This window comes from Hoplias malabaricus, chromosome 3 (genome assembly GCF_029633855.1).
Source record: "Hoplias malabaricus isolate fHopMal1 chromosome 3, fHopMal1.hap1, whole genome shotgun sequence".
Taxonomy (NCBI): Eukaryota; Metazoa; Chordata; class Actinopteri; order Characiformes; family Erythrinidae; genus Hoplias; species Hoplias malabaricus.
The window spans coordinates 32,807,790-32,822,890 of record NC_089802.1 but is presented as its reverse complement, the minus strand read 5'-3'; the positions used below and the strand labels follow the sequence as shown (position 1 = coordinate 32,822,890).

The window sequence follows — 15,101 nt, the reverse complement described above, 5'->3', positions numbered from 1 at the left end:
AGCTGCACTCTGAACAGAGAGCGTGTGATTCTGTTAAAGTTGACGAGAAATTCCATATCATTTACAGGAGATATTGCAGAAATAGCCCACTTGCAGGTTTTAAGAGTCCACGGGATTTGTGGAAATTGGGCAAAAAACAGCATTAGGTGCTTTTTCTGAGCTCAGCAGGGCGTGATGAATGCCATTATACGGTCATGTGATGAAATAAAATATGAAACTAAATGTGGTCAAGCTTGGGGAAAAAAAGCCCTCAGATGATGGTGTGTAATCCGCACGGTGTGTGTAATCCGGCCTGGAAAGACGGCCTTTCAGTGTAATCAATCTCTCTGAAAAAAAAACTTTTAATGGAATCAATGAAGAAAAGTAGCATTGATTTCTACACGTTCCAGCCACCATTTTTAGCCATTACTCACTGTATCTCGGGCCAGCCACACTGCAATATAGGCTAATAGCATTTTGTATAGAGTGACCCATTTGTAAAGTGGCACACTTTCATTACGCTTTGCCATTAGTCCTCACACACACATACATACACACACACACACACACACACACACACAATACGTCTGGCCTTCTGCTGCCCTCTGCCTGGCCCAAATATATATTGCAATAATTTATTCCCCAAAAATAGGCCGCTGTGAGTTACACGCTTCGCAGCAATATGACAAATAGACGATTTGTGTGCCTGAAATTGGTCACATTTCGTATGCGCATGCACAATGAGGCTGGCGCACGTCCCCTTATTGTCATACACCTGCGGTGGAATATGAAACTCCTGTATTATATGCTACTTAGTGTCCATCATTTTCCAACATTGCAACTTCACGGCCCCGTTCGCTGCTGTTAGGAATCCACGAACGCCAGTTCGACTCAAACCTGACTCAACCCTGGTAATTTGCTTCAGCTTTTAGCACGCGATTTTGGCGTCCGTGAGGAGCTGTAGGGAGGAGAGTATAAAGACAAAACAAATTCACATTATAAAAGCAACTTACATGTACGCAACCTTTTCAAAGCAGTTGAATCAATTTCTGTAAGATACCCTCAGTAGTATTCGACGGCACACAGACAACCTGTATTATGTTCAGAGAACATTATTGGAGCAATGGCACACTCTGGAGCTGCTGCACACGAGCATATGGAAAATCATGACAATGCCAAGGGTCCAAAAGAGGGGTATTTAAAACAATGGGACTTCAGTACCTTTAGACTGAGTTGAAGTGGTATTGGTGATCCACAACTAATCAACTAACCTATCCTCATTCAGGCTCTTGTAGCTTAATGCAATCAAATCCTTACTGCAATGTTCCAACATCAAGTCTGGCAGACTATAATTGAAGCAAAAGTGAACCAACCCCCAGTCAATACCATTTGATCAGCAACAGTCAAAGGCATTGAGGATTTTATTTTTGGAAAAGTGCAGACAGTTCCAGCTCTGGTGTTCTTGGCGGAAACCGGTCGAGAGATTTTAATATGCTAATTTTAATGGGCTCTGCTTAATTGCAGGAAGTTGTTGCCCTGCTTTATCAGCGAAATGGCTTTTGGCTAAGCAGCAGGAACAGTTCCACATAACATCAGAGATTCATTCAGAAATGTTCAATACATCTGGAGCTGTGCCATATTGGTCAGTGCCAGACTCAGATCTGGATATGACCAAACTGGCCTCACCGCAACCTGACAACTGTGGGCTTTCACTTCCATGTGTACACTAGGGGGCAGTATGGCTTGGGCCTCCGGTATTGAAGCCTGATGCTTAGTTCCAATTGCTCTAAGCTCTGAGGTCTCCTTTGAAGTGCGCACTCTCTTAACATCAAGACTGAGTAAGAGGGGTGTATGGATTTAAGGCTTGGTAAATCTGAAAAACAGAATGAGCAAGGCTAAATAAGACACTATCACCCTTACTTCTCCCCCAAACATAAACCTTAAGAACATTTCTAATTAAATTGAACAAAGAAAAGCCCCCCCTTGTGTTTTCCACTCTCCACATTTACAGATGTCTCGGAAGTGAACAGGATGAACTACAAAAGCGGCATTCAATAAAAACTCAATTAAAATGTCCCCCCAGCAATGGTCCAAACCTCAATATTTGGGCTTGGTCTCATAGCGGTGATTCACTTTGCTGCTGTTGACTAATGAATGGTTTTCAGAACACATAAGACCCACTGGTTGAAAACCAGCTGCAGGAAGAATGAATATAAACTATTCCTTCCGTTAATTTCTAAAAGCTATTTTCTGCATCTTATTTTGGAGCAGGGAAAATAATCAATATGATGGGCTCAATTGAGTGAATCTAATGCTGCATTAACTGGGTTAGCTTTTGCAACAAGTCAGAAAATAATAACTGTTTACATAAATTAATCAGACCTGATCACCCTGTATGAATACCTGACCTCATGAAGGTTTATTAAGACAAATGTCATGGCATCCTTTCTGCAATGTTCCAACAGCTAGTCTACAGCTGTCCTAGAAGAGAAGCTCTAAAAAGAGGGGGGATAAACTCCTTATTAATACTCCTCATATTACTGTAGTTAAACTATAAAGTTATATAAATTTAATATCAGCCACCTAGCATCGTACACAATCATGGACTAGAAACTGGATTTGAAGACCCATGCTCTAGGGGTGCTGTTTGATTTTGTCCCAGACTCTGGCGCACTCTAGTGGAAATAGGAGAATTCTCCTAGAACTCAAGGCCTGCAGACAGTTTACCTGCAAATGGAGAAAAGGTTGGGGGTCTAACCCCAATAAATGTACATGAGTATTCCACCAGGGTGTCGTCTATATTTCTACATCATTAAAGTGTCATTGAGAACGGTTTGGTTAGAATGGCTCGGACAATGTCATAGCCAATGTCACGCTGGTGTTGATAGGAACCTGATGCCTAAAAAGCTGAATGTCTCTGAAAGCTCCTTACAAAACGTTATTTGAAATAGTTGCTCACATTGAAGAAAAACACTTGCACAATTTTTGGTATAAATTATTTAATTCTATATTCAAACTGGCAATTAAAATGTGCATTATGAATATATTTACACACATACACTTAAAAACTTAAAACATAGAAAGTCTGGTGGTCTGCTGACTGTTCATAGTAGGGTTATCACGTGTTTGACTCATGATATTTAATATTCCAGTTCATCTACTGCTTTTTAAAAACAGACTGAACAGAGAATATAAAGCATATTTGAATCCTTGTAGAAATGTTAAAATTCTAAAAATCCATTTGAACCAGAACTAGCTACTATATTCCAGACTAATACCTAAAAGCAGCTCAAGTCAAATGCAATGTATAACTTAAGTAATGTTCTTTTCTTTATACATGTCACTGAAGACATTCCAAAGTAGGTTTGGGCAGTGTCCCTATTTATCATGCCATTTCACAGAGCGAGGTTCAATTGCCCCGTAGTAGCTCAAGGAGCAGGTGCAGTGAGGTTTAATAGCCCTTCCGCTCCACCAAAATGTGAAGACAGAACATTTGTGCTGTGATAGTTTCTCTACCACTGAGCCATAGGAAAAATGAAGAGAGAGTAGTGAGGGGCATTCCTAAAAGACAAGTACGAGTACTCCAACAGAAACCTATTTGACTTGTTTAAAAGACATGGAAATTTATCACGTTATAATTTTAAAAAAAACTTCTACTCTTTACAAGAACTCCATATACCTCATTACCTTCATAGCACCGAATGTTATTCACAAGAGCTTAAGTGTCCATAATAGAGGTAAGTGGAGATCACCCGAAGGCTCTGCTTCTGTTTCTTCAGTATTTTTTGGGGCTAAGAGTACTGCTCAGTAAAACTCTGATGGAACTCCTTTATTTTAGCCAAAACTATCTTCAGCTTTTCTGTAGGTGGAAGAATGGTTATCCTAAATGGAAAAAAACACCACATAGTAAGAATGTATCTAGGGAAATGTATGAAGGAATATCAAGAAAATATAAAAGGAAAATTTGAATGCAATTAATGGAGTAACATTAAATAAATTATAATACCTGGAAATTAAAACACACACTATTGTTAATATATAAATAAAAAAATGACTAAGGAAACTGGAGGAAAAGAAAGCAAGATTAACTGTTTAAATTTATGTGGGCTCACTGTTTGGCAAACAACGGGTCAACATTGTTTTGTTTATTTATCTGCAACTGTGTTACAACCCATACCTTATATCTCAACACATATCTGCTTCTTCAGAATACAGCAGTTACCTCCCACCCATCATCAGCAGAATTCATTTTACTGACCTGAAATGGAAAGTGCCATCTCTCTGACCGAATCCACTGCCCGGAACCAAACAAATCCCCTTTTCCTCCAACAGTTTCATACAGTAGAACATATCAGGAACCTGGCCTTTCTCCTACAACAAAACACACACTTCAGAGAATACTGCCTCAAACAAAAAGTCAAGTAAAGTCTGTTGAAGTTAGAGTTATTTTCATGTATATATATGTATATATATATATATATATATATATATGTATATATATATATATATATATATATATATATATATATATATATATATATATATATATATATATATATATATATATATATATATATATATATTTTTTTTTTTTTAAATAAATGGCACAGACACTACATTTGTCTTGTACACTTCCATGTGTCATACGGTGAGGTGGAAGCATATGCTGAGATGAGACAGTGTTTTAAATAAAAACTAAACGCACACAACAGGACAAAGATATGAATACTGAGCTTTAACAGAGACATGAGGGAAAAAGCCCAAGCGGACATGAGACCAACCCGAATTAACGTGATGAACAGAAAAGCTTAAAATCAGGAACATTAGAAATTCCCTTTTAAGTTTTTCATTTTCTACAGATGCTCTGCACCATTCCATTATGAATTAATGGCACTAAACATTTATGAATGTACTCATGGTTTTGACATCACCACCATCTTTATATTTGTGCAGAGATTTTCATAACAAACAATTACAGAATTCACAATCCTCATTTCTAAAACACAAAAACCCGTTAACCTAAAATAGGGTTTTCCATGTTGCAACCCCTGTAACACCAGCATGAAAACTGGCTGGATGGACCCACCTTGGCTTCTGCAATGGCTTTAGGAGGGAGCTGGATGCGGGGAAAGCAGTACATGGCACCTTGAACTGGATTACAAGTTATGCCTGGTACCTCATTTAATATTTCCTGAGTCATCTTAGCCTTCTCTGCAAGCATTTCCAGTGTGTGTGAACGCTCCTGAGGATAATCAAATAAAATAGTGTTTATATATAAATTCTGTAGCACTTTTTTTTTTTTTTTATTATCGTTACACTTATATAGCGCCTTTCTAGACACCCAAGGACGCTTTACAATCTACACTGCTCAGAACGCTCAATTCACACACACACACACACTGGCGAGAAGCGGCAGCCAAACGCGCACAGCGTACTCTCAACCAGAAACGACCGTCCACCTGGAGGACTGCATCGGGCACTAGGGTTTAACCCAGGACAGAGCGCCAATCCATATCTGGGCTCACACATACAGACATTCATTCACACACCAGGACAGTTATTAGAGAAGCCAATTCACCTACCCTCCATGTTTTTGGACTGTGGGAGGAAACCGGAGCCCCCGGAGGAAACCCACGCAGACACGGGGAGAACATGGAAACTCCACCCAGATGGGACTTGAACCCAAGATCCCAGCGCTGGGAGGCGAACGTGCTAACCACCAAGCCACCGTGCCGCCATTATATATTCATTACTATGAAATGTAGGGGGTAACAGTGTTCACCTTGATGAAAGACCCGTAGGAAGGCTCGTCTTTCTGAGGTGGCTTCACCACCAGGTCCAGAAGAGCTTGTCCAGACACTGGAGGACACAGGCGCACAGACACCAGCTTAGTGAGTTGAACCTTGACATCTGGGTCCAAATTTACCACTTCCATGTAACCACCACGAAAACCACACCTTAGAGAGCAAGCGGGGGGAAAAAAAAATTAAGGCGTGTAAATTAAAACTCAAATGAATGAACTAAAGAATCCAACTACTTCCATACATGCACTTAAGGGTGACTTTTTTTACTTAAAAAATAATTAAGTATTACTTTTTCAGTGCATGTGCACGTTAATTTGAGCATCTGGAGCTCCTACCAACTCACAAACTGTGAAACAAGACAAATCGGGCAGGTTTCTGTGTGCTGCTCAAGTCAGATAACATAAGATATCGGATAAAGTGGTTGTTCTGAAAGTGCTGAGACTTTAGAATTGTAGCAACTTATGTGCTTATGTGATAACACAAAGACGTATAAATGGAGCAAAAAAATAAATTAATAAAAAAAAAAAATAAAATAAAAAAAAAAAACTTTAAACAAGACTGGAAAAGAAAGAACCAAGTCAAAAGAGCTTTATAAAGTGTTTCTGGTTTCTGACCCTTCTCCTCACTGTTGTGCACTTGGCTCAGGGTGAACTGTGGATCCTCAGAATTTAAAAGAACAGATGTTGAAACAGTTCACTCTGACAGAGCATTTAAACAGTGTGAGAATAGTGCTCTGGTGTTTGAACCTTGCAATATTTTGTCCAAAGTGTGTCTTAGACATTTGGTTAAGACCACAGGGAACTTGGGCTTACAAGTCCCCTTTCAAAATAACTAAGGGCCAAACTAAAGAACATTATGCAGTTGACAGTCAGACATCACAGTCAGATGGAGGTCTCCCAACTGGAACAATGTCTTGAGCCAAAGATGCATCGTTTTATTTGGAAACCTTACTTGTGTGTACTTTAGGAGGTGACAAACCTTTACACTGTTCAACAGTAAACTAATAATTTTGGGTAGTCACTTTGAGAGCCCTGTCTGTGAAATATCAGACCTATTTCTTCTGTCACATTTTCTGCCCAGCACTTACTCTCCCATGTAGCACTTGGACGTTGAGTGGAATGAGGCCAACTCCACTCTGTCTGAATACTTTGGCCCCATTTCAAATAGAACCTTCTTAAAGGAGTGGAACTGGCAGCCTTCTGCATAAACATTGTCCTGATAAACCTGTGCACATGACAGAACCCAGAAGAAAATAATCAGTTGTGTGCAATCATTATTGCACAATTACTGGTCTACACTGTTTAATTGCACTACAGTATATATATATATATATATATATATAAAATATAACTTTATATACCATTATATAAATAACTTTTCTACACTCACTTCTATATTTCTATTTTTGTTGCCATTATCTTATTTTTATATTTTTATTATTGTATATTGGATTGTATATTGGATCGGGGCAGCACGGAGGTGCAGCAGGGAGTGTCGCAGTCACACAGCTCCAGGGACCTGGAGGTTGTGTGTTAGATTCCCCAATGATTCCAGGTAGGCTCTGGACCCACCGCAACCCTGAACTGGATAAGCGGTTACAGATAATGGATGAATGAATGAATGAATATTGGATGCCTTGAATTTCCCTCTGGGATCAATAAAGCATCTATTTATTGAACATCTTATTTACTTCACTGTACTGATACCATAACTATAGCTCTATCCAAAACAACAACCTACTGATTCACTTTTTCCTTTTGGTAAAATTTTGATGTGTGGAATTTGACATAAATGCTCCTAGTTATTCTCATTATAATTTAAGATGTAATCAAAGGGAATTCTGGGATAATTACAGGATTTTTTACAGTTTTAAGAATACAGAATTCAAAATAGAGATAACACTAATTCCTTTAAATTGTATTTCATATAGATAATGTATATACACATTAATATAATTGTACACTTTTTATGTATTACTATTGAACAATAATATTCTGTACAGAAGTAGAGTATACATACTTATGACAAATAAAACAATGAGGATATAGAAGCCAAAGCATGAACTCACCTCATCAGCCATAAGAAAGAGGTTTTCTTCAGCAGCAAACTGGATTACATCCTCAATGCACTGCCTGCTCTGTACCTGACCTGCCATGAAAAAAAAAAATTGTTCAACTGAGGTACAATACTGTAGATATTTGACTGACCCTTTGTTATGTTGGTACGTTGTGAACTGTTGGAATAACACAGAAAAATGAATTGCATTACAGATGTGTTTTAAGTTTTTCATAACGTAATAAACTGCCTTACAAATCTTCCTGAATACAATACCGACTATTATTTAACAAATAAATCCAATTTCTAAATCATTTCCACATTAATATACTGTATTCAGTCAAAAACAGCCAAGGTAAAATGAGTAAACTGAAGAAAGGTTATATGTACTATATTCATTTGGAAATGGTTTTTACCTGTGGGGTTTCCTGGGTTGATGATGCAGAGAACTCGTGGCTTGCAGTGTTGCCTTGCTGCCTGTAGGGCGCGCCGCAGTTCACTCACATCCAGACTCCAGCACTTCTCCTCGTCCAGATAATAATTAATCTGGACTGCAGCCAGTTCAGCCAGAGCGGCTGAGTAGAGCGGATACTGTGGGATAGAGATCATTACTCCAGTACGAGAAGTGCCTTCACCTGAAACTAACAGTTTCAGCATGGTCTGAAAAACACAAGAGAGAAAGATCAGGAGAGTACAGGAAAAAAAAACAAAAAACCTAAAATGTTAACAGATGGCATGTGGATACCTAGACAGTTTCATTAAAAATAAAAACAATTTTTCACAAACGTTTGTAAAAAAAAATAACTGCGCATTAACTTAACTGCATGTGTAGTTTACATACAATCTCCTGGAAATCATACTACTTCCAAAAAATATAGCACTTTTGTAGTTCATTAAAAAGCAAATACAATTAGTCAAAGTTAAAAACTGTAATGTGTTTTAATGCATTTGAGCCACCTAGGTGCCTTATTGTTAAGACGACACAAATTTGGTATAGGACCAAAATTTCTGATGGGAATCAAACGTTTTTGTTACCACGATGCCGTCACTGGCTCCTGTAGTGAGGTAGATGTTGTCTGGATTACAAGGAATCCCTCCGTCTCTTCTTTCTATGTAGTGTGCCACATCATGTCGAATAAACTCAATGCCCTGACTAGCACTGTAGGCACCTGAGGAAAAGAGAAATGGAAAATAATTACATCCATTTTGGATTATATGAGCAGAGAGGCTTCAATCAATTAACTGTAGTGTTAAAGCAGATGTATTAAGTTGTAGTGAGCTACCCAACCGCAGGGTGGATGGAGGGTGGTCAGCAGGTGAGAAGTGAGTTGGCAAAAATAAACGTTTAAAACAGATCTATCGTATAACAATTTATTTTCATACTCTTGAAATTTCCTTATTTGTACAATACAATTTAGCTAATGTTGGATTATTTTATTTTTATAAAACAAAATGTTAACACTTATACTGGACAATACAGACAAAATTTATATCACGAGATATTTCTAAATTTCAGTCGATATGATAATTCCGATATCGTTATAAACAACTGCCCAGAACAAACGAGAAACATCACATCACCGTCAAACAAACCTCCTGGCTTTGTCAATATTACTATTTTTAAGCTATCTTTAAGATTGAGGGCAGTGATTTGGTTCAGTCAGTGACTGATATTTTTAAACACATTTTCATTATTTCAGTATACATTGTTTACAACATCTATGTTATTGAAACATTTATATATTGTGATATATATTGATACGGAATCCTTTGAGCCCTACACTAGAGAAACGTAGCAACTTGGACCTTAATCTGCTTAAGGAAGAGGAGAGAAAGACCCCCCCAAACAGGTGCATGTTTTCTGTTGATATCATTGCTTTCCAAAGAAATCCTTGTATCTCCATTTTGTTTATTTTAAGTTTATTATAGTATCTGAACACAGCAGCTGTCCTTCACACTGTAAAAATTTCATGATGAAAGGACCAATACAAATACAATATTATTTGGGATTAAAAAAAAAAAAAAAAAAAAAAAAAAAAATTTGCATTGATTTCCATCTAAAGTTACTTAAAGATTTTTCCTTCTTCGGTGAAGTGAATATTTTGGAGATACATGTTTTTCTTTGAACTGTGTTCAGTGGCTTTGGCAAGACAGCTTTAAGGAGCATAAACCGTGTACCGATGCTCCCTCCTCCACAGGCCTGAAGGATGCATCTCGCCCGATTCTTCACATCCTCCGGAAACTTGTTATCTTCCAGGAGTTCAGGATAAGAGCATAGGGCAAGAACCTGAAACATAAACAAATACAGCAGTGAGTGAAGTTAAAGTTTCCAGAATTACTCCAAATACTTGTGTCGATCAGCAGAGACATGTTTGGATTTGGAAATTTGCTTGTTGTTTTTATACTTGAGCTAGTTTATGTTCCACTAAATAGATTACTGTATTTGTAGTGTTTGCAGCTGTTTTAGTAACAATACTTACTGTTCCCAAAGATTACAGAGAAGGCTGTGTTAAACAAAGTAGAGATGACTGAACAACTGCTCACAGTTTAATGGGTGTGGGAGATGATTTAGGCATGCACTTGGCACAGTTTAACTTTCTTAGATATGTACAGCCTTGTACCTAAATCTGAGGTAAAGGAGAAATTAGACATTTCATGAAACATGGAGGTGATTTAACTAAGGGGGGTTAGTACGACTGCAAATATGATGTAGTCCTACTACTTGTAACATTTAATTATGGAGGGTGTTTTGAGTTCAGCCCTTAGCTGTCCATTACTCTAATAATTATTATGTGTTTAGGAATTCCTCACACAAACATGTAAAACACACCTGTCTGAAGAAAGTGATGGGTTTCTGACCCATGGCATGGCAGTCTCCAATGTTAGCCTTTATGACCTCCTTGAAAGGTTTCTCCACTCCCTACAGCAGTGGGCAGGTGACCCAAAAAAAAAAAAAAAAAAAAAAAAAAGCAAAACATTTTGGTTTTGAGTAATTAACAGTTTTTTTTCCTGGAAATTAGAGTAGTAAATATTGTATTGCAGGGGGAGGGGTGAAATGGGGGATGCTTACTAGCTTCTTTAAAGTTAATTTAATTATGTGAAATAATGTGATGGAAACATGCACTCAGACTGTTTTGGTAGGACAGTCCTCTCAGAGGGGCTGAAATCAAGAGAGTGAATGGAAGATATGTTCAATTCCTCATTAATTTTCAATCCATTAAGGTTAAGCTTTGGCCACCAGTTTGGAGTTTAAACTATGGATTGCTTAGTTAGGTAGTTTCTTCAGGTTTCCATGCCAAACAAGCAGGATTCCACTGTTCTTCATCCGTAAACCACTGCTAAAGTGTGTCCTGCTTTGTTTGCAGAAAAACCACACACCAGCACCGACTAAGCTTGTTATCTGATGTTCATATGCATATCTGCTTGGATTAGCCTTAAAGAAATATTATATTTCTGTAGTGTACCAAATGCACACAAATCAATAAAAAGCAGAAATACAGTAAACCACCATCGTAGAAACACTACCAGTACTTAATTCACATGACTTTGAACATCTTTGACTTGAAATAATGTCTCACAATGGTAAGTTTTTAACCATTTGGCATCAAAACACTGTATATTTTATCTCAGATGTCATCATTTAAAGACTTTTTGAAAAATTAAATATTTAAAAGACACACACACACAAACACACCACCCCTCTCATTAGCAACCTCGGGCCCACTCATGTGCACTGCGCCTAGCACTGAGTGGCCTTGCTGGCAGACAGACTGGGAACAGGACGTCCGAGCAAAAGGGGGCCATACAGGGGTCCACAGAGAACCTCAAAAAACACAGACACCCACTGTTCCAGAAACTAAAGGGAGTACACACCATCCAACAGCATTGTATTTTTAACTCAGACCACAGAAAACTTCATTACAGCACACACTGTGGAACTTCATGTGCTAATGGAGAGGTTTGGACAGTGATGTAATTTAAACCAAAAATACTTTACAGTTTAGATTTATTTAGTGTGGCATGCGTTTTATTTTGTTTAAAAAAAAAAAAAAAAAAAAAAAAAAAAAAAAAAAAACCCACACAATGCTCACTTTGTCAGTTAAAATTTTGTATAATAGAAGTGCCTTTGTTTGACCAATAGATGTCCATATTTACTTCTATGTCATTACTTCATAATTAAATGCAGTTACATAGTGGATTATATTTACATTCTTTTTATACTGTGTAGCCACAGGTTCGACTGGCACTTCTGATGATTTCTGTGATCTCACTGCCAAATCATACACAGAATATGCATTTTTAAATTCAAATTCCTATTTATTGTATTCCTATTTTTAATGGCACATACAGGGAGGAGAAAAAGAAAAGGACTTCTGTGCTGCATCTTAGGTAGTGTTCAGGCACTTAACAATTGTCCCACCCCCTTGTCGGAGTCTCTCCAAGGGTGAACGTTGCTGTTGTGTTTGATCCTTGTTGTATTTTGACCAAAGCATGTCACTGAAATTTCATTAATTTCCCAGAACTGTATTCACTTGTGGAAAAGTGGTACAGTATGTCCCCTTTAACCATGTCCAGTCCCCACCCACAAGTTCAGTCTACCCCTATCACACAAATGCAGGTGCTTGGGCTATGTGAAACTCCACTGTTTTATTTCAAACTGCCACAAATACAACATCAACAAACAGCTCAGACTTGGAAGAGAACACTAATGGCAAAACCAGCAGAATATCCACCTTTCTGAAAAAGAGCTCTGCTTGTTTAAAAGAGCTATGAGCAAGAAATAAAACATAAACTGAAATGTTTCAATGTGTTAACCTCACACGAGGCCTAGGAGTGCCTATTTAAAAAGATATATAAATATGGGGGGTGTGTGATATGTTTACAGTGCTTTTATATATATATATATATATATATAAAAAAGTGGACAATAACACTTCTGGTACAGACCGAGTATGATGTAGGTTTGTAAAGATAAACAGAAACATCATGCCATTCAGCAGGTTTAACACTGCTACTCAGAAGCATGTCCCCACCTCTTTGAGTTCCTTCTCAATCTGCACAGCTCTCTGCACGATGGGTCCCCGGACGGCGTATTCCACTCGTTTCACATTGGGGTTCATAGTGTCCACAGTCAGAACCTTCTCATGGTGGAGGAACCCGTTCTCTGTCATCCTGATTTTAAAATGTTCCTGGACTTTAGACCTGTGGATGGCATGATACATCACTTCCTTAACAGAGTTACTTTAACCTAAAGACAAAGGATCTCAAACAGTCAGCATGTGCCTCATTGCTTTGTCGAGTTACCACAGTCTGAAGGACCTCGGACTTAAAAACTCAGGAGAACTGTATATTTGCCTGTGGGCAATGTTAATTAGAACAGCAAATTTGGAGACTGAAAGAACACAAACGTAAGATTATAATCACAAACTACTTGGTGTAAGTGTCTGCATTGGTGTCTAAATGTCTATACTATTGTGGAGGAATAAAACACTTTAAATTCAGTATGTCTCTCTAAAATGAATATTTCACATCAAATCATTATGAATTACTTTGTTTAAAACCTAACCACTTACATATGCAGACAAGTTGGAGAAATCTGTGAGATTCCCCTTTAAATCCTTTGGGGGAGGGGAAAACTAATAAATAAATAAATAAATAAATACAAACAGCTACAAATACATTAGCTACTTAATCAACAAAAGCACAGAGAATGTCATATGGAGATAAACCCATGGAAAAGACCATGTCTCCTTATATTACATTAACGTTACTTAAAAGAAAGACAATTTGATAAGACCTTGTGGGGAACATAAAAAAGCCACATTGCTTATTAAACAAAATGAACTGATAAGAAGTGAAACCTGTGAGGAACTGTTATAAATATTACTACATTACCGTCACATTACTTGGCAGAATCAGTTCAGTCTGGAAAATAAAGTGCATGCCCTGCATGACAGGGACGAAACGACGTGCCAGTGAAGCAATTCTTAGTGAGTTTTCAGGTTTTTAGACGCCGGACGGTTGGTGCTATCTGAGACGTTATGTACGTTAACGGTAAACCACAACAAACCCGTCAAAAAATGAAACGAGTCCAAAAATAGAGCAAGGTGCTATTAAATTCCAGAATGTAGCCCGGTAAGATAAGAGGTATGAAACGACAGGTACCTTACCCCTGTATCTGTTGAATGAAGTGCTCAGAGAAGTGTTTAAAGCGGCTCTTTATTCTCCAAATTCAGTAAAACTCGGAGCTCAAACACGAACGGACACCATATCGCGCCTCATTTTTCACACCCGGGCTCTAACAAGACCCGCCTCTTGAGCTCTCTGATTGGTTGATCGGGTCAACCCCTGCACTGTGATTGGCTAAAAGTTGACACACTCCACATCGTTGAATAAAACAAAATCCATTATTCAGATCAGCCAAGTTTATGACCACCTCATTGTTTATGCACTCACTGTCATACTCAGCTATGCTCAACTGACCATACAGAATTACTTTGTTCTACAATTACAGATTGTAGTCCACCTGTTGCTCTGCATATTTTGTTTGCCCTGTTACACCCTGTTACACCCTGTTATTCAATGGTCAGGATTTTTGGATGTAGACCAGGTATAATTCGGATGATCATTCTCACTGCTGCAGTTACATTGGTATGGTCTGTTGGTGTGTGTTGTGCTGGTACGAGTGGATCAGACACAGCAGTGTTGCAGGGGTTTAAACCCCTCAGTTTTATTACTAGACTGAAATTAACTGATCAATCAAAAATACCCAGCCAAATGCATCCTGTGGGCAGCATCCAGTGAGCCCTGATAAAGCACAAGAGGATGACCAACACAATCTGTACAGCAACAGATGAGCTATAACACAACAGAGAACACAGAATGAATTAAAAATATATATCAACTGGGATGTCCAATGTTCAGTTTTGACTTCTAAATAAATAAATAAAAAAAGTTTCGTGGTAATGCACTTTGCATTGCAGTGCTACAGCATAGTCAGAAGCAAACATTAAGAAACAAGTAAATAAAAACAACAAGAATACTAGGATCTACACAAGAACAGTAAAGATGCATAAATTTGGACATAAATATGTCCTAACAAGTCCTTTTGAATAGAAGAGATTTTAGATGTTTGTTAAAAGACTCCATGCTTTGTGGTGCCCTCAGGTAATCCCATAGTGCAGAGTTTGGTCTGGGGGTTGTTGAAGGCAGTTGGTGTTGGTTCTAGTTCAGCATGATCTGCCTGTATGAAAGAAGCCCTAC

General features: G+C 38.1%; 1 protein-coding gene across 6 annotated transcripts; it reads right to left on the bottom strand.

Moving 5' to 3' along the window:
• Positions 1–2,972: 2,972 nt before the first annotated feature.
• si:ch211-217a12.1 (alanine aminotransferase 2-like) lies at positions 2,973–14,133 on the bottom strand. Of its 6 annotated transcripts, none has more exons than XM_066665692.1 (13): positions 14,009–14,094; positions 13,412–13,474; positions 12,872–13,040; positions 10,669–10,758; positions 10,017–10,125; positions 8,874–9,007; positions 8,255–8,498; positions 7,852–7,931; positions 6,871–7,007; positions 5,762–5,936; positions 5,066–5,221; positions 4,238–4,350; positions 2,973–3,861 (listed from the first exon to the last, which is right to left on the bottom strand). In XM_066665692.1, coding segments are annotated over exons 2-13 (1,500 nt in total). In that variant the 5' UTR covers positions 13,414–13,474; positions 14,009–14,094; the 3' UTR covers positions 2,973–3,770. The 6 variants fall into 6 exon arrangements, with proteins under 6 accessions (XP_066521789.1, XP_066521790.1, XP_066521791.1 ...); XM_066665693.1 differs by lacking the exon at positions 14,009–14,094 and adding an exon at positions 13,734–13,765; XM_066665694.1 differs by lacking the exon at positions 13,412–13,474 and having other exon boundaries at positions 14,009–14,133.
• Between the last annotated feature and the right edge of the window lie 968 nt (positions 14,134–15,101).